The 25,637-nt window shown below is 38.0% G+C and overlaps 2 protein-coding genes across 4 annotated transcripts in view; one reads left to right on the top strand and one right to left on the bottom strand.

The window, feature by feature from the left end:
* LOC113240468 (glucose transporter type 1-like) overlaps nt 1-14,536 on the top strand; it is a 28,569-nt gene extending 14,033 nt beyond the window's left edge. For all 3 annotated transcript variants that reach the window (XM_026477782.1, XM_026477781.1, XM_026477783.1), the window contains exon 2: nt 12,350-14,536. In XM_026477782.1, the coding sequence (XP_026333567.1) occupies nt 12,370-13,746 (1,377 nt within the window). In that variant the 5' untranslated portion in view covers nt 12,350-12,369 and the 3' untranslated portion in view covers nt 13,747-14,536. The remainder of the gene's footprint in view (nt 1-12,349) is intronic.
* Nucleotides 14,537-21,466: 6,930 nt separating this feature from the next.
* Nucleotides 21,467-25,637, bottom strand: part of LOC113240467 (soluble guanylate cyclase 89Db-like) — a 29,364-nt gene continuing 25,193 nt past the window's right edge. The window contains exons 12-15 of the mRNA XM_026477780.1: nt 23,962-24,085; nt 23,446-23,555; nt 23,288-23,377; nt 21,467-21,788 (exon numbers count right to left, since the gene is read on the bottom strand). Coding sequence (XP_026333565.1) covers nt 21,690-21,788; nt 23,288-23,377; nt 23,446-23,555; nt 23,962-24,085 — 423 coding nt within the window. The 3' untranslated portion in view covers nt 21,467-21,689. The remainder of the gene's footprint in view (nt 21,789-23,287; nt 23,378-23,445; nt 23,556-23,961; nt 24,086-25,637) is intronic.

The raw sequence follows: 25,637 nt of genomic DNA, 5'->3' as shown, positions 1-25,637 counted from the left end.
TTTTCAGTACAAATCGGCAATTTCATACTTTAACCCCTATTACTTTCCCTCAGTACCGCATAGCCGTACGCTAGAGACGCCCTGTATATATGTATAACAGCAATATTGTTTGTATAAAAATATTTTTAATATTTATGTCTGTGTTAGGTACCAATACTCCTGAAATTTGAGCTCAATTAAGTAATAGAAAGTAGGTCGAAAATCGATTACAAGATTAGTGTGTTAGCACCATTGACCTACCAACGTTAGCACACATATACGTATACTAGATAATACATGTATATAATAATAAAAACAATGACAAACGGTATAAGGAAAACCGTACGTCGTGTGACTTGTTGAGATTTCCTCCTCAATATCTTATGACGGTAAATTATCAACTGACTTGTTAGATACTGTATAATAAAGATCGACTATCTGATAGAGACAATTTTTGCGGGTATAACCTAACTATTAAGTAATCTGTGGTGTAACAGACGTATTTCGCGTGTATAGGTTTTTTTCAAACAAACCAACGTTTCGGGTTCTGCAGGTCCCATGGTCACTCCCTCGGATTTAGATCTGAAAAATTAGTTTCTTTTCCAATATGTAGCAATAGCGAAAGTTTAAGAACTCGATACGTATTTGAATCATTATTTAAAGGTTGAAATCCATTACGTTTCTTTCCAAGCTAACTGCCGTATCCACCAATTTTATTATAATAATAATAATGCGCGCACACTCATAGCCCCGCACTAGGGAAATCCTGTATTGCGGGTGCCATGGACACCCATAGACAACCATAAATTACACCCACACTCACGAGAGAAATAAATGTAGGCCATACAAATATTTCTTCCGGCCCGGGAATCGAACCCGAGACCGTTACCGTAACCGTTCGGCCATTGAGGCAGTTTAAAATTACAGGTTAAAATTGAGTAAGAATCACAATCTTACTTCCGAGTAAGATATCTGGAACATTCGTCACTATCGGTTGTATGTCTACCTTTTTTTTATTTATTGACTCATTAGAGGGCTTTACACAGACACTCTTTCGCATGAGATGCAGCAATCGTGCGCGATTGAGCGCGTGCGTAAAGATGTTAGTAGGAAAAGGGAATACTGCGCGATTGCACTCATCACTGGCGTGCGCAATCGTGCATTCCAAGGTTGCCTTTTATATTGACGCTCTTCCGTTGTATTAAAAACGAAAAAGAACAATTGCGCGCGAAAGAACGTTAACTTAAAAAACTTCAAACAGGTAATCAATCGCGCGCGATTGCGCGTGCATTCTTTCCCGCGCACAATCCTGTATGCTCGTCACGCACGATAGAGTGAGTGTGTAAAGGGGGCTATTGATAGACCGAGCCTTTTCAATTCCGTCATGTAGTGACTCTATTTCACAACTCAAGATGTCTGTTTTTCGCTTACTTATAGTTACGGTGGTTGGTCAGATGAGAGACGAGTTGTCAGCACGCTTTTGGCACCGCGTTCATATTAAACATGTTTTTTTTTTTATATTTAGCAGACTTAAGCATCGAGCTTGCTGACCGTATTGCATATATAAAACATATTACATATATTTAGTATGGACGCGATGCTGATGCCTATAGACATGTTAGATGTAATCCATAGTAAGTTTAGACTCTATTTGATTACGGAATGTGTTGGTGGTAAGATCGAAACTCAAACGCAAATGCCATAGAATAATTTATTTCTTATTATCAATGTCAAGGAATAATAAAGTGATGAATTTCGAGTTCGGTACGGTATAAAATTATTCATAGCATCTCGCACTGTTAATTCAATAGTGTATTAACTCAAACAGTGTATTTTTTCAGAATCGACCAAAAACGAATTACTCACTTCCCGCGAAAGATTATTAAAATAGATATATAGGTTAAAGTTTATTGCAGGCATCTAAACAATTTCCTACTTGCCAAATATTTATATTTAAAAAAAAGGGGGAAAATTGTTTCATATTTTTTAGTAAGAAATGTTTTGTCCAGAACTAGCTCATTTAAAGTTTGTCTCATTTTGAGTTAAGAAGATATCTTTTGATTGTTTCTTACAATATTCTAACGGTTCTTTTATTGACGTGCAGAGAATAAAATGTTACATTCAGCAATGGTATAATCTAGAATTACACGTATTTTGAGTTACACCGTTGCAATAGCAGTGCGACATTTAATTAACTACAATGAATTGAAATAGATAAATTTAATTTAATAAATTAGTACAAATGTATTGAAAAGTATGTTGGGATACCGTATAAATAAAACACTTCAGTATTTGTTTTATGTTAGGATTAAAATGTATTGTTCTAATTTGAATCATTCGATTATGGTTTTAAAAACAAAAACTCGTTTACAAATTTGATACAAAATACCGTATTATAATTTTCTTATCACAATAGTGAAGATCATATCTTTTATCTCCGGTGAGATAAATATATTCTTGTATTTCGGAGATTACCTCAACAGTTAAACACGTTAAGTAACGGTAGAGCTCCTCGAGAAATAGTTCCTCCAGGGATGTACGTATGTATGTATGGATGTATGATGGGGCCGCCAAGAGCATAATCTGCATTTCGGTTTTGAAGGGTTAGGGTGCTGGTGAAATTACAGGCTCATAGGGGTTACCTATCAGTAGTCCGAAATGACGTTTTCCAGAAATAACGTTTGGTCGAAATTTCATAACATAAGGAGACCATTGCCTGCCATGACCTCTCGCTTCCCAGCATGGCTCTAACTATGCTGGGCAGTGAGAGGTCTCGTCCCACCACCTCTACGAGATCCCGGCACTGCTGGCTCCAGGTCGGGCACACCTCCAAGGTGTGCCTCGCCGAGTCTTAAGCAGCGCCGCACTTGTTTCACTCCGGGGTCAACTTCCTCCGTGCGATCTTGTGCAGGTAGTCACCGAAACAGCAGTGTCCAGTGAGCACCTGAACAAGACCGTAGGTGAGAGACCCGTGCCTCCACTTCCTCCAATCGGCCAGTACAGGGAGCAGCGCCTGGACGGTGCGCTCCCCGTATCTGGCCGATCGAAGGACCTCCCCCACCCCGCCTGGACGACGGTCTTGGCGGCACGCCGAACCCCCACTAGCTCCTCTAGTGTGGGGCGCTCTCCACGTGCCCTGGCTTCCACACGGCACCTGTAGGTCTGCTCGAGAACCGACGCCTCGAGCTGCCAGGGTGCGGATCCAACTTAACCTAACCTAACCGAACCTAATCGTGTCTTTGCGATAAACATTCAACATATCCTGAAAGAACAACTGTTTCGTTATAATTCAGTTTTCGGTGTAATGAAAATTCGAACAATCGTTATTTCGAACAAAAAAAATTTTGAGTTGATAGGTTGTAATAGAGTCACTGGTGCTGGTGGCGTTCTGTAGACTGTAAAATAGCCTGGATGGATAGCAGTAATATAGCTTGGTCCAAGGGTGTAATAGCCTCCGCAGCCCCCGCAGCCTCCATACGTCTTACTTAGCAAGTTTTAGCAGTTGAAAAGACGAAAGTCCGGTTTATAGGAATTTATTCAGTACAACAACAATATTAATATCTTAAAATGTAAACGGTGTACAAGTGATTTAAGTAAGCGATAAACGGTTCAAAAATAAGAAAGTAGATGTTTTTGCTACCGAGATCGCGCAGAGAGTGACGATGGAAAGAAACAAAATCACAATGCGAGGTACAATGGAACAATTCATAATTTTAAACTTAAATATGAGTAGAACAAGAAAAAATAACGATACGATACGAATGGAGAGAGGCGATACAAAAAGTTGGGATGACGGTGTAAGGAGGTCACACCGTCACAAGGTTACCGCTCATGGGACTTGTCAAAAATGTTTCAGGGTGACGTTCCTTTATTTTTTTCCATCCTCTAAAGGGTGACGGGCGCAGTGGCAGTGTCATCTTTCCGATTTAAAGCTCTAAGTGGCTATGGACAGGTGTGTCGCTTACCATCAGGAGCACCACTTATAAATTCACAATTCATCCGTCACTTAGCATTATAAAAAAGCACGCTTTACGGTTTTCTTCATCGGGATGTCAATTATCCTTCTGCTCCGCGCGCATCCGGGTGTGCCTTTTCCCGCAAGGAGGTCACCACACTGATTAACGCAGAATTGCCGCACGCAGCCGGTCAGGAATAGCTTTATGTCCATGTAATAAGGGGAAAAAGGCGTAGCGCGTTTTGCTTTCGCTCATACTGCAGGCACGAAATGCACAACGATTTTTTCGCCCTTGTTACATGGATACAGCTTTTTATGATCGCCTTAATTCGATTTAATGTTGATACGTGTGGTGACTCCAGAGGCCTGGGTGTAAATTTGTAATAATTGAAACGTAACTACCGCATTTGCGTTAAGATTTAGATTTTGGTGATATGTGCATAAGGTTTAAATTAAAATCTTAACGCAAACGCGAGGTTTAGGTTTACATATTTCAAGACTTACACTAAGGCCCCTGAAGGCGAAACTAACACTTACGGACCTTTTAGTACGCGTCATTGAAGTGTCCGTTGACTAGATGACTTTCATCTACTTCCGCCATAAAATAGCCATTCGATTGGGAAATATTGGCAGTCCTCTGGACACGATGTCCCGGGGCTCGACCTTCGTCGAAATTTCATTATGTTTCAAGTATATTTAGTACGAGCCCTGTACCCCACCTACGGTGGGGTCGGGCTCAGCTTGCGGCGCGTGGTCGGGTTCAGTTTCCGGGGTATGCTCATGTTCTTCGGTGGCACAGCAGTTAGTACTATGGGCGCTTGATGAGGAGGTCGATTCCCGATTTAGGCCAATTTATGAAACGAACATTTCTAAGTTGGTTTTGGTCTGAGTAGTTTGGATTATCGTTGTTTTGGTATTCATAGTACAGGAAATTCGGCAGTAGTTTGGCATTTTTTCCCCTAAATACTTCCCTTTGGCATAGCTTTCAAGAAAATGGAATGTAACAGATATGGTTGAGATACAACAACGGTATAATAAGTAACTCATTTCCACTACATCGGGAAGTATGCCTTACATTTTTACAATTGTGAGATCTTCTACTCGTAATCTATTACGCCTCCGTATATAATTACCTTCATACGAAGGCGTGCGGACGCTTCGGGCTTCGCCCTCCGCGGATTTTGGCCTGCGGCCCGGCACTTAGGACTTTGTTTTAAAAAATTTAAATAGCTCTTTAATGGCGTCCATATTTAAAAAGTACAAAATATATTATGACCACTAATTATTATCAAACAATTTTAGAAATCTTTTCGTGCTAATTTTCAGTACGAGCAGAGCAAGTTACATAAATAAATTACGGCTATATCGAAAAACCGCGGAAACAAAATTTTTACCCCAAATTATGATGCCATGTCATTTTCAGTCGAATTAGAAGAAATTTGTATTTACCGCCAGAAAAGTTTGTATGGTAGCCATATTGACAAAAGTGTTAAAAATACACACTAAACACTCATAAAGACCCCGACATGTCCATTTTCAATCGAATTAGTTCAAATTTTTATCTGCCGCTAAAAGAGTTTTATATATTTAAAATATTTAATATTTAAAAACGCCATATTTAAAAATGGCGAAAAACCAATTTTCATCACAAATTATTATCAAGCACTCCTAGAGACCCTCATATGCCAATTTTCAAAGGGATTTGAGCAATTTTTTTTCTGCCGCCAACGAACGCTTCTGTGACGGCCATGTTAGAAAATAGCGAAAAACAAATTTAGAGCACATATTATTTTCCGGATTTCTAGTGGCCTTCACATGCCAATTTTCAGTCGAATCAGAGCAAATCTCTTTCGCCCGCTATTTTTAACGAAAAAAACACTTATATGGCAGCCATATTAAAAAATGGCGAAAAGAAATTTTTGACCCCAAATTATGATTAAGGACTCCTAAAGACCCTCACATGCCAATTTGCAGCCGGATCGAAGCCAGTTTTTCTTCGGCCGCCATTTTGAAATCACCATCTTGAATTTTTTTTTAATCCAGGCAGTTGACCAGTGTTGCCCTTTATGACATTCCTTCGAGCACCTCCTACCTATCTCTAATAGTTTCCGTGATAGGAGGCTTTGAAATTTGAATGGCGGCCATCTTGTTTATTTGAATTTCGAACATTTTTTACTTCCCGCGGAAATTGAGCAGGATGTATCTCATAAAAATACACAAAAATCCCCCCCATGTATTACAGTTTTTGCAGGCCGTTAATCACTCTTTCATATTTTCCATATTTAGGTCCTCTCATATTTGACTCTTTGCTTTGGAACCTATCCGCGTACAACGGTATAAATATTTTTTTTTCCACCATATCGGGAAGTATGCGTTCTATTTCTATCAGTGAGTAAGAACTTGTAGCTTTATATATATGTATATAATATATATAATACTATTTCGTTTATTATTTTACATTGAAATTAATATTAATACACAATAACTGAGTTTTCTTGAAAATATACTGATGTCCGTAAAACGTCTATACAGTAAAAATAAAGGAAAATTATGAACAAGACAGTTGCTGTGTGCTCGAAGGCCTTTTAAAGTTATCAGCGTACCTAATTTCTATGGATTTTATAAAACTTATGAATTGTTTAACATTTTTGTCAAGGTTATTCTTACAAGTACTTGTCATTTAAAAATCATACTCGTTCTCAGTATTGATTTTACAAATGTTATCTGTATTATTAATATGGTAAAGCAATTGATACTTCCGTGTTGCTCGATATGCCTGCCTGGATGTAAATTTATTTATTTATTTTAAGCCATACTTAAACTATCATTACAGGTTATTAACCCAATGCGATAGCCTAGACAATATATTTAATATTTACAAACATGCCCATTTAAGCACATACCCATTATTAATCCAACTTATAACTACAGATAAATAAAGCAATCTTTGTGAATTCACTCAGGGGACGCGTAAATATCTCCACCTCATTATCAATCAAGTTCATGACCCGTGTTGCGCGTGTGAGCGGCGCTTCTCTTAACATGTTGGCATGCATATGGCACCACCAGCAGCTGCGGCCGTCACCTTCGTTCCACATACCTGTTTGGCACACTAAAATTTATGTGCTTCAGTAAATCCGCGTTTTCATTTTTCCCTCTTACTAATTTAAAAATATATGTTACTACTAATGATACGTTTCTCCTAACTTCAACTTTATTGTAACCTATCATGTCTAATATAAATAACGTCGGGTACATCCGTGGGTAGAATGGATATACCCCGTACTGTCTTAAATACATATATCTTATAAATGTATTCTGTAAAGTTATACTTTTTCTCGCGAGTCGCCTAAACCATTGCATTGCACTCGAGCTGGCTTCTCACCAGAGCATTGTATAAAACTATGATCGCTTTAACATTTGTGAAACTGTGTGACATGCGCAGGACAAAACCCAAATTATGACACGTTTTCTTGCAGATGTTATACACATGATCTCGAAACGAAAGCGATGTAGTTAAATGAACGCCCAAATCCTTCACCTCATTCACCCTTGCCAGGGTTATCTCTCTACCTTGTAATCGTGTACCCTGGGTTGTGCACGCGAGAGAAAGTTATAGCTGCGCATTTGGCGGTATTAAATTATAACGTATTCTCATGGCTCCAAGCTGCTACTCTGTCGATGTCTCTCTGCAACTTTTCTCAGTCATCCTGATCTTGTACCGCCACATACAATTTCAGGTCGTCCGCAAACAACAGGCACTTGGCATCTTGTACCTGCTTCGGCAAGTCGTTTGTGACTAGCAGGAATTCCAAAGGTCAAAGACTACTGCCTTGACTTACGCCGGATCTGGTGTAATATGCATCAGACACGTACCCAGTGTAATCTACATACTGCTGACAGTCGCTCATGTAGCTGGCAAAGAGCCTCAACAGATGTGAGGCGAATCCCACACTGGCTAGCTTTTGTAACAACACGTCATTATCGACTAAATCAAAAGCTTTTTTGAAATCAGAATAAGCTGCATCCACCTGCACCCCACTATCCACAAATGGAACGACGTCAGCCATATAGTTGAGTAGGTTACTAGTCGTACTTCGTGCCGGACGGAACCCGTGCTGCGAGTTTGTCAACTGCGCGCTTACCTGTGAGTACAAAGCTTTGTGGATAGCAGACTCCAGGACCATTGCCGGCGTCGACAATATTGCTACTGGTCTGTATATTTCCACGGTAGATGACGACCCACCCTTTGGCCCGGTACTACCCGCGTCAGCTTCCACCTTTCGGGAAAAACCGCCGACACCAGGCAAAGATTATAAATATGCAGTAAGGCTCCGCCAAAACGTCTCGACAGTCCTTAATAAGGAAGGGTGTAATACCATCTGGCCCCGTGAATGGTTTAGGCTTAAGCCGCTGCAGAGCTCTCCTCACATCATCTAGCTCGAGCCGATCCAAATGTATACACACTCCCTCATTAGCAGCACTAGCAGCGCTCGCTATAGTCTCGCGCACATCCAAATCCGGCCGGTCTTTACTATAAACAGAGTGGAAATATCTCGCAAACTCTACTACACATTGTTCACCTGTCAATACTGTGTTATTTTTTAGAATATGGTGCGGATCCCTACTATTTCTATTTGATCTAACAGTTCCAGAACACTAAGGGGTCTTCCATCAAATGATTTTCAACCCTGTGGCGATATTCTTTGTGTGCTTCACTTATCTTACTTTACCCTAGCCCTACACTTAGCAAAGTTTCTATAATCTACATCTAAACCACTCGACTTATAAAGCTTATGGAAGACAGGTTTATATTTTATTTCCCTAATAATATCCCCAGTGTACCATTCGGGGTAGTTGTAATTCGGATTCGTACCACTTTGTTTTCTCCGCGGCCCACAGCTGGCTATAACATAATTAATACGGTCATAAAAGAAATTTAAACTATTTTCTAAATCTAAATAGAACATTGGAGTCCAATCTATAGCTGCTATCGTTGCATATAAAAGAAATAAGTTACCTTTATTGAAGTTCCATCGCGCAACTGGTCGCGAGCTATCCCCAGGTACTGGGTTCGGTTCACAATTGGCAAGATATGGCGAACGAGATGGCGCGGAAGCGAGGCATGGTCCAGGCCGCGGCAGATTCACGCTGATACTGAGCGCCGGGTGGTATGAATGGGGGGGTACGAGTGACATCGCCGCACACACGCTCAAACCGTCCTTTGTACTCAATACTAGATCTAAGAATCGACCTTTAGAATTATTTATAGTATTACTCTGAGTGAACCCTTAATAAGTTTGAAAGCATTCAAAATAATCCGAAACTGCTGCTGGACGCGAACATAAATATTGCAATATTGTTCTATAATTCTAAACATTATCATATAGTCTATTTCACTATTACCGGGTGGAATATAAATCACGCAACATAAGAACAAAAATCTCTGCCGTAAGTACACTGTTGCACTGACTAATTCAAACACCTGTTTATCTATTTTGAATTCACCCGGGATGATTACTTTACGTAGCTCGAATCGTGGTGTGGCCATTAAACACGCGCCGCCGTGTTTTCGCCCATCCTCGCGATCGCATCTAATTATTGTGTATCTCGGTGGGACTAGTTCTGCATTTTTGATTGAATCGTTGCATCCAGTTTCCGTAATAGCAAATAGATCTGCTTGAGAGAGAGATAAGTTCTCATAAAATTCGTCTGATTTTGTACGGAGTCCCCGCACATTCTGGAAAAAGATTGCAATATTTTTAGGTTTTATCAGGCTTGTTAGTGGTTTTGCGAAACCACACCTATTCGCAGAATTTAATGTTGACTGCCCAATTTTCCTGTCTGGAAATCAGGAGCTATGAAGCTTCAATAATGCAGTGGCAGTAAAGCTCCTTGTGAAAGAGTTCGTCCAGGCTAGTGCAGCCCATAACCTAACCTTACCTTTATCTGCCGCCAAACAGTAACGTGAGCATTACTGTAATTACTGTATTTGAAGGGTGAGGGTGCTGGTGAAATTACAGGCACATGGCACTTTTCAGGGTGACGGGCGCAGTGGCAGTGCTCCACAGATCTTTGCGTGTCGCTCAGGTACGACTTGCTCTTCCCGACACTAGGTATTATAAAAAAATTATGAAGTTGTCGTGATTTCTCGTTTGTAACAATTCACTTTGCCTTGTCGCATTCAAAATTATGTCTGTCTCAATATATTTGTTTTGTAGTATGTTTAATTGTTTTGGGAGCTGGTGTAGGGTCCCAGAGCATGCAATGATATTATACTTTGTTTCTGATGTCTAGTGTGACACATAACATATAAATTCAACTCCATGCTGCTTACAATAAGTCAGTTCAACTGAATAAATAAAACTAAAAAAGTTCTTGAAGTATATTGTATGACACGGAGTTACAAACAAAGATATTTACATATTTGCCTGTGCAATGAGCGAGCGAATAATTTATATTATCAATTCAGCTATTAAACGGATGATTGCTTTTCTTTCTTTAAAATAATAATCAAACTTGATTATTACAGAACTTAAGATCTTAATCTTTTTGTCAAGCTACTTTCAATTTTTGCCTTAAATTCTAAGACTTCTGATTCTTGTTCTTAATGAAATATGTATATAGGAGCATTTATATATATATATATAAATGCCATACGACTGTAATCATCAACAAACAGTAGGCAGTTTTATCTGGATTAAAATAAGTAATATAATCTGAATCCCCTGATATTTCTGGGGTCAGTCACTCAGTCAAGTGACTGAGTCAACCGTGACCATGGGACCTGTACAGGGCCCCAAACGTCGGTTTGTTTGAAAAAACAAATATATGCGATTTAAACCCGGAAAAATAGTTTCATTTCCTATGTGTAACAATCGCGAAAACCTAAGACCTCGATATTACATATTTTGTTCAGATTTGATACTTTTGGGTATTTTTAATTGTCCAGGGGCTCGGATCTACAACATTTCGCATTGCGCTATAATACTTGCAGTAATATAATGTAATAAATATATAATAGTAATATAATATAATAGTTGTAGTAGATAAAATGCCTACTCGTAAACTATCGTTTATAGGTTATTGTTCTTTGCAAATGCGCTCTCAATTTAATTCGTTCAATTCCAGTTGAAATTCAAAATCGAATTCTTTTCTTCCATGTCGAGAAGTTTTGTCTTAATGGCATCCTGCATATGACCCACTTAGGAAGCCTCCCAGGACTCATTGTAGGATTGCAGGATGGCTTGCATGCTGTGACTATACATTCATAATCCTGCATTACGCGGCGGACGGCAAGACGGACTGCAATGCAGGATAATGAATGCCCCTTATACGTAATAATGTAATCATTCTTGAAAAGTATGAATCATCAAATAGGTTTTTGAAATTATTTACAATTGAGACGTAGTAGACGTATAAGACGAGTCGACGGTTACGATATTTTTACACAGATATTTTGACAGTTTAGTTACTTCCATAGTAGCGTTCTACGGGATTCTTATGTGGGGTAAAGCGGCAGATATACAAAACATATTTGTGTTGCAAAAACGAGCGATTCGTTCCGTGTACCGTTCGACCGAGGTTCTCGGGTTTCTCTCAGAGAAAAGTTTAAGGAGACTGGTATCATGACTGTAGCATCACAGTACATTTATTCAAATATTTTGTATGCGCGTAAAAATATACATAATTTCATTAAGAAAGAAGATATCCGTAATATTAACCTTAGAATTAAGTCCAAATTCATGCTACCACAATTTCGTTTAACTAAGGTATACGATACTGTTATAGGGTACTGTATACGTTTTTACAATAACATTCCGGAGTATACTTTAAGGTTATCATTTCCATTTATAAGTTTATTTGAAAAGAGCAATCCCTAGAGTTCTTGTTCGTTCTTCTCAGGGAGATCAGCGTATTGAACGAGCAGTGGCTTAAAAATGACGTTTTCAAGTGTAAAAACTTTACCTATGGTATAAATGATTATTTGACTTTAATCAGCTTCGCTCAGGTTCTCTGATCATCTGCCGTCTGTTCTTTCAGTACTGCTCTTTTCCTTTTTAGAAACAACCGCAAAAACCCATTCGTTATAATTTCACGCCCCAATAACTCCGGGACGTTGGCAACATAATTAGCCGGTCTTTGGTATTCTGTCATAGATTACGCGCGAAAATACCAATTTTTTAGCTACTACAAACATTTTTTGAAAATAAACATGAGTACTCATAACCTTTTAAACATAGTAAAACCAACCACACGGTTTGTAGGCTAACCGAAGAGTGAGACTTAATTAATTAGGATATAAGTACATACATTCGTTCTTACCTTCTGAAAGGTAACCTATATAGAGGAGGTATAAAGGGCACTGCAACACATTAATATAATAAGTAATAATAGATGTCATTTCAATTTCAGGGCTGACACCAAGCGCCAACATGTCGGGCGGGGTGACAGGACCACTGCTGTACGCGGTGGCCGCCGCTGTCATGGGCATGCTGCAGTTCGGCTTCAACACCGGTGTGATAAACTCCCCAAGGGACTTCATTGAAGAATTCATCAGGCAAAATGGAAACCCAGACAATGCAAGCCTTATGTTTAGCGTCATTGTAGCTATATTCCCCGTTGGCGGAATGATTGGCTGCCCGGTCGCCAGCTGGCTGGCAGAGAAACGCGGCCGCAAACAAGCCCTTTTCTTAAACGCGGCCTTCGGAGTCATTGGCGCTGCTTTTATGGGTTTTAGCAAAGTTTCATCTTCAGTCTCAATGCTCATTGTGGGTAGATTTTTCATTGGAATAAACTGTGGATTTGCGACCACTGCGTCACCGACTTATGTGTCGGAAATGGCGCCAGTGACGTTGAGAGGAGCCTTGGGTACAGTTAACCAGTTAGCAGTCGCATTTGGTTTGGTCGGCGGACAGATTCTGGGTATTGGCGCTATACTCGGTAGCGCAGAAGGCTGGCCCTGGTTATTAGGACTTGCTGTTATTCCATCTGCAGTCCAATGCATGATGTTGCCCTTTGCCCCAGAGACCCCTCGTTACCTTCTCCTTGCCATGAAAGATGAACAGAAAGCAAGGGAAACTTTAATTCAAATACGAGCAAGCAACACAGTTGACGACGAAATCAATGACATGTACGCTGAGGACAGAGCTGAGAAGGAACAGCAACAATTCTCCATTAAGGATCTGTTTAAAATAAGCTCTTTGCGAACACCGCTAATGATCGGTATTGTAATGCACTTGTCACAGCAATGGGGAGGTATTAACGCTGTCTTATATTTTTCGTACACAATCTTTACGTCCGCTGGATTAGGAGAAGAACCTGCGAGAATGGCGTCAATTGGAGTTGGCAGTATCCTCTTCATAATGGCATTAGTTTCGATTCCTTTGATGGACCGTTTGGGAAGGCGAACACTGCAACTGTGGGGTCTCGGTGGAATGGCGGTGTTCTCAGTTCTGATGACGGTAGCGTTACAAACCAAGAACAATCAGACTATGAGCATTTTCGCAGTTATATTTACGCTGATGTATGTAGCGTTCTTCGGTGTCGGTCCGAGTTCTATTCCTTGGATGATATTGTCGGAACTGTTCGGTCAGGGCGCTCGAAGTGCCGCTGTCAGTGTCGGTGCTTTAGTCAACTGGTTTGCCAATTTTATCGTTGGTCTAACCTTCATTCCCATGAAAGACGCACTTCAGGAATACGTGTTTATCCCATACACAATTCTTTTACTATTATTCTTTGTTTACACGTATTTCAAACTGCCCGAGACCAAGAATAAGACGATTGAGGAAGTCACAGTTCTGTTCAAATAGTCTCATTAGTAAATATAAATATTTATTAGCGTGTTTACCAAAATGTTAGCAACTGGGCCTGAAATTTGATTTTTATTAAGCAAACAATAACAACTAATTTGAAATGCAATGTAGTAATTTGAAGGAATCAAGTTGAATTTAAAGTTGAATTATTTCTTTGTATTGGCTTGGTAGCTGGCTGGGCGTGGGGCTCTCTGAGGTGAACTATTGCGCCGTAGATCACCACAATGATGGTTTCAAAATTTTTAAATGCGCAGAGCACAATGAAACTAAGTACCCAGCTGTCGCCGTAAGTTGCCAAGTTAATTTGCGCAATAACTTTCATGTATCTTGCTTAATAAGAGCTATTAGTTATAGAGTCTCTCAGCCGCAAAAGACAGATTGTCATACGTAATTGACGAAACACAAATGTTTTACACATTCCGAATAATTGTTAAGCGAATTTATTTGAATAAGCTGCACTACTAATTGTAGTTGTGATAAATAGGTAATGTACTCGTATGGTACTTTTATTAGATATGAATATATAGGTACACTAAAGAGCACGTCAAGCTGGACACTTTGGACTTTGAATCGTTTTTATCCTAAGGGGGCCTTAAAATTAGGCAACCGTGACACGACAACTGCGCTTCTAAATACTGTATGAAATTTAGCAGTGGCGCAGCTGTTGCGCCACAGTGGCATCACTGCTGTGCTTCTAATATGAAGGCGCTAACCGGCATATAGCTGAATTTAAATAATAAGTGCCAAGCTCGACGTGCTGTTGAATTTAAATTTATTAGATTTGCACGGAATCACCCTTTGAATGATGCAACAAAACTTGTAAATTATCAGAGAAAGAACGTAAATTGTTCTTATGATATTTCAACCGATACAACGTAAAATAATTAAATAACTATTTATTACAGGTATACATTGTAAAAATCTTCACAATAAGGCGATTACAACAACCATTTTGCGGTTTGTAAATAAAATGCTCGAAACAAAAAACCATCGCAAGAAGATTCTCATATTTGACTTTATCTCACATTTTTCAAACTGCAAAATGGAATTGTAGTCTTAACGAAAGATACCTCTATCAGTTTCGCATAAAATTAGTAAGACTGAACCTATCACTTTAAAGTTAATCTATTCGATATTACGTACTTATTAATATTAAAATTATAATATTTATGATATTATTAAAAAGATTAGATTCATCGATATTTACCGGTTTATAATATTTTTTTATTAATCTGTTTTGTGTATGTATTTTTCGAAGTTAAGGGCGTATTCCAATCAGACGCTTGTCGAAGCGCAGCAGTAGCGCGACTGTGGCGCCGTAGCCGCGCATCTGTAGCGCTTCAGTATTTTTTAGTTCACTAATTATGACTGACTGTTCTAAATATTGTATGGACTTCAGTAGTTGCGCAGCTCCAGCGCCACTGCGGCGCTTCTATAAGCATTCTAAATTTTTAATTTATGAATTTTGATTCTTTACACTTATTACATAAAGGTTCGAGGATCAACTTTTTTGTTTAAATTTTCTTTTTAGGCAGGAATCACATACGTCTCTGGACGTTGCAGTTGTTAAACTTCCTGCCCCCTTTATAAAGCGTTTCCACTTCCCTGGAAATCACGGGCCCGCTCTATTGCTCGCATGTGTTGCCGCAATAGTTTTTGGTCATTCTCTACGTCATAACGTCGTTAGTAAGAAACAGTGTGTCTAATTTTCATATGTAAGCTAAGGTATTATGTATTGGTGTGGATCATAAACGTCTTGTACTCATTTTTTTTTGTGCCTGTCGTACCCTTTGCACGCTTAATTGAACTGATACCGTCAACTCACGCTGTACGACGCCTAATGCAGCTACAAAGCTGGAAGACTGTCACACCGTTCTGCTAATTTCATTCCAGTGAAGCCTGTTATTTATTTTATTAATTTAAACCGGTGTTAAAATTAAAATGAAAAGTTCAACACAAGCGCAGCTATGTAGCACCTTTACTGGTTTAGTGAACTAGCGAATTAATTCACTTCCATTTTTATTTCCGCAAAGTAACTCATGTGTCTCATTCTATTAACATTTTGATTTGTTACATTTCTACAATAATTGCTCAAAGAGTTAAATGTTGTGTTTGTCGGTCGCAAGATCGCTAGAGTTTAGAAAAACTAAATACTAAACTAATTTAGAAAAACTAAAAGCCTGATATATACTGTCGCTATGGAATGTACTCTTAATATTCGACGTTATAAAGTTGAGAATAATCCTTTTATATTGTATGTTAATTACTCACTTTTAAGTTTTATACTGTATTTTCAAGTGCCTTAGGATTCTATTTTTTTTTAACTGGTTAGAAACTTTCTTTTTCTATTTATAATTATAGTAATGTAATTGTACATTGAACATTAGTATCTTTTTGTGTATTATGTATATTTTCGAGTCTAAAACGAGATATACAAAAAAATTGTGTTTTGCAACATTTGTCTTGCAGTACAATTTTGGCATTTTTTTGGTAGCTGAACAGAGATGACACTAAAAGCGCCTATGGTTTTTTACATGGATCGATATGGAATCGAGAACGTCATTATGCAAAGGGTTTTACAGGTAACCAACTAGCCCTATATAAAACCGGTAGCCCTGTCGATATTGTGGTTCAAAATCATGCAAATTTTAATCGATAAGACTTTCGATAATCGATTTACAAAATCTTTTTCGAAGATCGCGTCTATCGATATCGATTTGTTAATATTGGCGCCCAACATGGCCTACAAAACATACATGTAGGTGACATTTGATAGTATGTTTAATATAATTTTTCAGAGTTCTTTTATAATATTTGACTTTGTATTTACCCATGTAAGTAAGACTTAAAATATTTATAAATAAAATTATCGCCGTCCTAGATACTTAGTGCCAACTACAGTTTTAATTTCTATTGTGAATATTAGAAATCGTAAAAAATATACAGTATTATTTACTATTTAAAAAAATTTAATGTTGCATTAAAAATTTAATACTGGTATGATTTGGAAGTTTTTTTATAGGTTGAATTTTTTTGGTATATTTACTTATACACCGTAAATTTCTTTTAATCGAGAAAATTTTAAAAGGTATAACGGTCAAGATATCGTTGGTGACCTAAGTAGATAGGTTTATAGGTTGCATAAGTACTAACGTTTGAAATTGAGGATGTTTGAATGACATTTTTCTAACACGGCTATTAACTCTTTAATGTGAAAATTGAGGGTGTTAGTCGTCGTTAAAGTAACTATATCGTGTTACTTATTTCTTCAAAATATTTTAATTGAAAATTAATAGTTGAATTTGTCTTTACTTTTTACTATTTTATTTTAATTAATTTATTTTAGTTAAAACTTTACAATTTCATTCCTCATCCTAATTCAACATAAAGATTTACTTATTACGTGATATTATAATACACCTATTAGCATTACAAAATAGTTAGTTTTAAGTAAATACATACAATATTTAAATAATATAATTAAAAACAGAAATAAAAAATACGAATTTAATTCGTTTGTTGACATTAAAATCATTATTTATAAAACAATTTGGTTTTTCTTTTGTTGTTACTATTCCATGCAAGTGTTAGGGCGCCTTCAAATTAGACTCTTGAAGAAGCGCCGGTTGCTTGCATCCAACACAAGACACGTTTACTCGGCGCCTAATTGTGACTGCAAAAGTTGCGCGCGAGTTACATCAATGGCGCTGCAACTGTGCTTTAATAAGTAGCTGCCAACTGCAGCGCCACAGTGACGTCACTGATTCTATAAGCGTCTAATTTGAAGACGTCATGAGAATCGACACTGCTATGTCACACTAGCGTGAAAATCAGGACTTTTTACTCATTCTCACACCTTCGGTGTCACGTTTTCTTTTTTAAACGACTTCAAAAAAAGGAGGAGGAGGTTCTCAATTCGACCGTATGCTTTTTTTTCTATGTATGTTACGCGATAGCACCGGCTAAATAAATTTGTGAACCGATGTTGATGGAAAGAGGGTACCTCAGATGTGGTCCCATTTAAATTTGAAGAAAATATTCCACCCTTAAGGGTGGCAAACCAGGGAATGAATGACTTTTGAGGTCGGTTTTTTTAGTACTCTGTACTGTTTTTTTATAACATCAAGTGACGGGACGAAAAAGTCGTGCGCCTGATAGAAGCTACACCTAGCCTAATAGCCTACCTAATCCTATCTATAACAGTTGCAGTGCCACTCAGAGTTTTAAATCGTAAAGATCTGAGGGGCACTGCTACTGCCCCCGTTACCCTGTGACATAAGTAGACAAGTCCCATGTGCCTGTAATTTCACCAACACCCTTACCCTTCAAAACCGAAAAACAGTAATGCTGACATTGCTGCTTGGCGGCAGAAATATGTAACGTGGCAATACCCTAATATTCAATATTCCTTGGACGAACTCTTTCACAAGGAGTTCTACTGCTACTAAAAGTATATGTAAATGTATGGTTTACGAATGATTGTTTCGATACTTCGGGGAAGAAAAGGCGCTAGCGACAACTGCGGGTGTAAACCCGTGGTACAGGTGTTCTGTACCTTAACCATGAGTTTATAGGCACATTCGTCGCTAGCGACCGCGTAAAAAAATTTATATCTGAAATGTTACTTCTTGGGACCACTTGGTACTTGGTGTAACGGGCTGGTGTTTGCAACTCGACGCCAAGGCGCCTATTTTGTGTGTTCCACTAGAGGGCGCTGTACAAATTGCCGTATAAAATTGTTAATACTTTACGCGACCGTTAGCGACAACTGCCACTGCAAAGCTGCTTACCCGGTACTTTTTGATGTTGACATTTGATATAATTACTGGAAAACGCTCATTATGGACTTTGAGTCTTTAACTGCCTCTGTGGCCGAACGGTTACCATCCTGGACAGCCACGTAGAGGTCCCAGGTTCGATTCCCGGGCCGGGAGTAATATTTCTATGGCCTACATTTATTTCTCTCGTGAGTTTGGACGTAATTTGTGGTTGTCTATGTGTGTGTCCATGGCACCCGCGATACAGGGTGTCCCTAGTATGAGGCCGTGAGTGTGTACGTTATTATTATTATTATTGAGTGAAAAAAGTGTGCATACGAAGTTTTTCCCTTCAATGATGTCTAGGTGACGTCTCTCTAAATTTTGTTTTTAATCAATCAGTCAATCAGCCTATTGCAGTCCGCTGCTGGATATAAGCCTCCCCAAGTGTACGCCATAGTGCCTGATCACCCGCTTTCCGCATCCAACCACTACTCGCGACCTTCTTCAGATCGTCGGCCCATCTTGCAAGGGGACGTCTTACGTTACATTTGCCGAGACGTGGTCTCCACTCGAGAACCCGTCTACTCCATCGCTCATCGGTTCTGCGATAGATGTGGCCAGCCCACTACCACTTCAGCTTGCTACATTTCTGGACGATGTCCACAACTTTAGTCTTATTCGTTCTGGACGAGATACCCACCATAGACCTTTCCATAGCTCGCTGAGCGACATGTAGTCTGTGAACCAGTTTCACCGTCATATTTCATATTCCATTCTCTGCCTAGTTGCAGGGTTTGCCCGAGGTAGACATATTCTCGGACAACTTCGAGCGTTTCGCCATTAATCGACATCGGCTCCGGGATGACGAGCTCATTGATCAAGACCTTAGTCTTGTCCAAATTTATCCGAAGACCTACCGATAATGAGGCAGCGTTAAGGCTGTTCAGCATTTTCTGCAGATCCTGCAGCGATTCTGCCATTATAACGATGTCGTCGGCAAAACGAAGGTGTGTAAGATTTTGGCCATTGACATTGATGCCCGATCCGGTCCAATCAATTTATGAAGTCATTCCTAAATGTAATAGTTAGCCTATATATAGAGCCACTGCTGGGCACAGGCCTCCTCTCACTATGAGGGTTTGGGCTGTAGTTCCCACGCGGGTTGGGAACTTCACACATATTAAATTGCTCTGCAGGTTTCGTCACGATGGTTCCTCCATCGAATAGCTCATGGTAAATTTAACTCCGTGGTGCAAGACCGCGTTCAAACCCACGAATCTCTGCCTTTTTTATTTATTTTTTTATATTATGTAGGCAGCAGTGAAGCATACGACCCGCCTGATGGAAAACGATCAACGTCACCTGTAAACATCTGCAACACCAGGTGCGCCACGAGTGCGTTACCAACCCTTTAGGATCCTTCTAAAACCACTTTTGAAGGGCTCCGTGCTATATTTTTACGGAAAAACCCCGTCAGGCGTGGCGTGAAAATTGTCTTTAATAAAGCCGGAGGAAAACAAAAAAGTGCTTTAACAAGTGGCGCCTTGGCGACAATTAAAACACAGCGCGTATTAGCACACGAGATATTATTTTATTACGTTTCATTTCACTGGTTAATTATTCCACACGTAAAAGTGAGCACAACTTGGAAAACTTTAGGCAAGCCGTGGGAATCTAGTTATATGGACGCCTCGTCACTGTTGTACATGGGAGAAAGCTCCTCTAAACAGTACCTACACACAGTACAGTACGAAAAAAAGTACGAAAACGACACGGTTCCAGAGTGTGAGAATGGACACCCTGCCGGTGGCGAGCGGTGCGACGATAAAGTTTTGTTGCAGGCATCACATCAAACAGTTCTTCAGAACACTGGTCATTGTACAGGCGAGAGAGGTGGCAGGTCTACTAAACTATTAGGCTACCACAGCTATTACAAGACTTAATATAGGTACTTATAGGTACCCTTCGAAGAAGGTAACTAACTTATAGGTACCTACCTTTCAAAAATTACCGTTTGTATTACTAAAATAGTGTGTGTGACAGTGCATACTTATCTACATAAAACGTGAAACACAGAGCGGTTGCGAGTCGGGTCGGGATCGCGGCAGATCCACATAATATACAGAATTAGACACGCTTTATATGGCAGTCTTTTTTTAATAGCGAGCCAACGAGATTTAGGGGACCTACCACAACCTATTAAAACAAACCTTACATTGACTTCGTACCATGACGCGCTTATTAAGTAAGTTTATTATAATGTTAAAACTATTATGTTTTTTATTTTATTGGCAGCCTTGTGACTATTTATTCACTTAGTTCGTACTATGACGCGGCTTTAACATTAAAGTTATATTGTTCTTATGTCAAATTTACCAATCTTAAATAATTTCTTGAACGCAGTGGAAACAACATTATTTTAGAATGTATTGTCTAAATATTGATTTGTAATGATTAAAAGTTAAGATGAACTTATTTATTTACATAAATCTCTTCAATATTTTGTTTATTTTTTTAATTAATTGTACATGGGAATTCATTTCTCGTTACATAAAAATACGCGATCTTTATTTCGTAAAATTATGACAGCGACATCTATATGCTCCTTGGCGTCACTAACAGCTGACAATAATTCACGACGTGACTATCAAGACTAAGGGTCGTATTCTAGAACTCTATTCAATGCTCAAGTCAGGATTGCACTGGCAACACAAGCACTGGAATATCCAAACAAAGACCCTAATGGCAGGGACTTGAGTATGATTTCGAGTGCTTTAAACCATACTCACATCATGAATTGAGCATTGAGTAGAGTTCTAGAATACGTCCCTCAGTTTGTTTTATTTATTTTACTTCATGAAAATGCGGAAAAATAATTGAAAACAACGTAATTTTAATAGATTTTATTATTACATACTTTTCTTTTTTTAACATTTCTCTGAATGTAAATAACATTAAGTACCTACTTAAACATTTTACTACGATAAGACGATTCGGAACATAAAAAAGATTGAAATAAGATTGTTTTTGGAAAGGTTATGGTAGACCCCCAATTTGCTTAATTTTTTTGGACCTTATAGATTAAGGTCTTAAACAACTAGGTGTACCCGTAGTTAATACGCAAAATATTGGTAATCATAGTTCGCTATGCTAAAGTTGTTAGCTCCGTGGATGCTGTCACTACTCGCCGCAAAGTGCAGAAAAGAGTTGCAACGCCTCGTCTTGCTCATCTTCTTCCACTTCACCCTCGAGCCAGAATGTCTCCATCATGCCTTTGCCCTGGTGAGGTGTTAAATAAATATTATAAAGTATGGAAAACAATCGCTTGCTCTTGTATGCGATAAGATAAATATCTAATTGTGAAAAGAATATAAATATTTAATAATATAAATATATATTAGACAACATCACATAGGTACGGTGCTCTTATCGTAAAGTAGCACAAACATTCAGACCCGAGATTATAATAGAAAAGTTAATTTTCGACATCGAACCGGCCGGGGATCGAACCCGGGACCTTAGAGATGTACCATGTACCATGAAAAGTATTATGCAAGTCACTCGACCATGGTTAATGAATCGTTTTTTTATTTTATTTTGTTAGAAAATTTGGGTACTTAGCTTCATTAAGAATTAGTTTTATCGAAATAACAAATAAATCGATATCATCATCGAATCAACGGAACGCTAACGGGCGGCCGCCATTGCAAAAACATTATTGACAAGAAAGGTCGTGGTTTGTTTTGTTTGGATGTAGGTATAGTGAAAAATATCATAATATAATTTATATCAGTCACTGGAGTCTCATTTGTATGTTAAATTAAAAATAAAATAAAATTCACGGTTGTCGTCAAAATAAAAGAATGGACGGAGTAAGGACATTAATATAGTGTAGATATAAATGCTCCGAAAAGTAAATTAAAAACGAGCTTACTCAAAATATGAATATTACTGCGATTTGACAAGCTACTGAAAACTTTTCGATGCAACTAATGAACATTACGCCAAAATAATTTTTTGACCTTGTTTCCATTTTGTTTATTGTTTCGTTATTTTTTCACAAAATTCCTTTACTTGTTTTTTTTTTCAAATTTTTTGTTACTTTATTTTTTTTCGCAAAATTTGGGGCGCATAATGTTTGTAAATAAATACCTATGCCTGTTTACAAAAATAAGAAATGACCTAAAAATAAAGTTGGCGTAGTGTTCATTGGAGGTATCGTTTTGTGTAGATAATAACTGAATGAAATACTAAAAGTTCCGAAAAATCTTGCTGTCATAATTCGACTCTACGACATAATTTAATTTATATATATTTTACCAAAAATTATTGAGTAACTTCAATAGGATATTGGCGCCGTTCGCCATTAATTTTATTTATTTATTATATATATTTATTTTATTATATTATTTTTTAAAAACCATTAATAATCATATATCACAGAACCATTTTTAATCCTAACATTGGCAAAATCATCGTGGAATTCAATGGAGCCATTATAAATAAATTGGAAAATTATTGTTATACATACCTATTATAAATTTAAATTATTCTAAATATTTTAATTAGGTTTTCTTAAGTCCATAAAAAATATTAAAAACAAAACATATTTTCTTTATAAGAAATAGAACAAAAATATCCAGGTGCTATTTTAATTCGTTATGGAAAAGGCACGTTTTGCACATATAACTCTTTATATACCAATTTTACCCCATTTAGTTTATCGTAGTTAGTACCTAGAGTGTTTTTATAGTGTTTCATTATTTTTGGATACGTACTTTAACCTTTATAGGTCCTCTACTTCGTAACCGGAACTTGCCGGAGGGCAGTTCGGCCGCGGTCTGTGCCGACACATGAATTTTGCCGGGCTGCAATAGATAAATCGTAGGTATAATTTTTGTAGACCATAATACGGGTTTATACACATTTTGCTTACCTCTGATGTCGTTTGCATCCTGCTAGCAGTGTTGACGGTGTCCCCCACGAGGCAGAAACGAGGGAGCTTCAGGCCAAGTACTCCAGCAACACATGGTCCTGAATGTATACCTGTGAGTTTTCAAAAGCGTTAATATACTTATTCATACAATCTTTTTTAACTGACTTCAAAAATGGAGGAGGTTAACAATTCGACTGTATTTTTTGTATGTACCCACGTTATGCGATTACTTCGGAATTTATGAACTGATTTTGATGATTCTCTATTTTTGTTGGACCAATTTGAATTTGAAGAAAATATTCCACGTCTAAGGGTGGCAAACTAGGGGATGAATCCGGTTTCGCGTACATTCCGGTAACCGATTTCAATAAAACTTGGCAAATAGATACGAGTATAATACCATGAACTTTTGAGGTTGTATTTTTTATAAAAAGTTATTTGTCTAGCAGTTGGTTTGGTGCCAATCTGAAATATCATAGTAGTGACCTATTTATTGATTATATCTTAACTGCTTACCAATGGTAAGTACGGGCAATGCACGTGAGACGGCGAGGGCGGCACTGGCGGCAGAAGCTGCATGAGCTCGCCGCCTCTCCGGAGCGCCTGACACCAGCATGTATACCGTGCCGACTGTCTCCACCTGCGAATATCAGTATAAAATCCTGTCACGAACCTTGCCAAACCGGGACACTTGCCCCGGGTGGCTCTTTCAAGGGGCGCGAAAATCATAATATAATATGATAAAAATACCAAATACACCCTGAGTGTCGAGCGGTTGGAGTCTCGCCGCAACGTGAACTTCAATTCGTTTGTGGTGAGAATACCGACCGAACATCTTTCGACCTTCATGAAAGAGGAATTTTGGCCGAAGGGTGTCATATATCGGCGATTCCGCGGCCGGTTACCTGACACCAGATTGCGCCACACGTCGCCGAAAAGGGAAATCGTGTAGATTAGTTTTTATTATTATATTGTATGTATGGGTGTTTTTTACTTCTGACTACGAAAATGACATGGAAGTGACACTTAAAATTTGGAAGTGACATTTAAAGAATAATTTACCAAATTAACTTTAATAAGCGTTATAATTACAACTCTTTATCCTTATAATAAAAACAAATCAACACAAAAATATTAACAATTTACTTTCATATACAGGTATGTACTTAATATGTAGGAACTTTAAGTATTACTGGTTTAGCTCTCGATCCTGGAGACCATAATGTGCTATCGACACATTATGTACATAACTACTGACGATCATGTTATCCTCTGACATAGTATTAAGCTTTATATTGTGAAATTGATAATGTGAAATAAATGATTATATTCTATTCTAATACTCATATCAGGATAATATAATACTTCGTAATATTCTTATTAGGTATTATAACATAATACTTATAATTGTTCATTAATGTCACTATTAATCTCAGTCTCATGATTAATCAAATTAATACTAATATAATTGAGCATAATTGTTTTAAAATTATTTTATACCATCTTAGTACACATGTTAAAAAATATTAGAAATTGTAATGTGTAATAATCATAAAAACCTAACAATTCGATAAATTAAAATAACTCCTCATCCTCATCCTCCCAGAAATTTATATATTTATTTTTATGGTCACCTTTATTACTGTGCCCAAATACACACATCTCTTCTTCGTTTTGCATACATTTCTCATTCTCATTTTCATCTTCAATCTCCACATGCTGTTTTTCATTAATATGTTCCTCAAAATAAAAACAACTTTTTGATAAAGACATGTGAGGACACCGTGTACTTGGTGGGCACTTTACACATGTTAACTTGCGTAAATAAATTTTTCGGGGGTCCTTTGAGTCCCACGTCATTTGATGAACTTTTGTAATCCCAGAGACGCTATTTATGGATCTTGGTAAAATATTAGAAATGTTTTCAATCTGCATAGTTGTAACTGTCGAAATTATGATGTTAGTAGTGTTTTCTCTAACACACTTTACTAATGTTTTAAAGTCAGGTACATCTGTACCTTGAGCTACAATACGATCTGCAGTTCGTTTAATTACTGCACCTACTCCATCCATGGGCCCCTTGCCATGACCCGCTACGGAAAAGTTCCATGTTGCAGTCTTACAATTGGACTTCTTCGCTAAGTATTTTATTTTATTTTATTTTATTTTATTTGGAACAAAAAACAGTAGTA

Source organism: Hyposmocoma kahamanoa, unplaced genomic scaffold (assembly GCF_003589595.1).
Source record: "Hyposmocoma kahamanoa isolate Upper Pololo Valley unplaced genomic scaffold, ASM358959v1 138, whole genome shotgun sequence".
NCBI lineage: Eukaryota > Metazoa > Arthropoda > Insecta > Lepidoptera > Cosmopterigidae > Hyposmocoma > Hyposmocoma kahamanoa.
The sequence above is the reverse complement of the archived record's forward strand: the minus strand, read 5'-3'. Positions and strand labels throughout refer to the sequence as shown.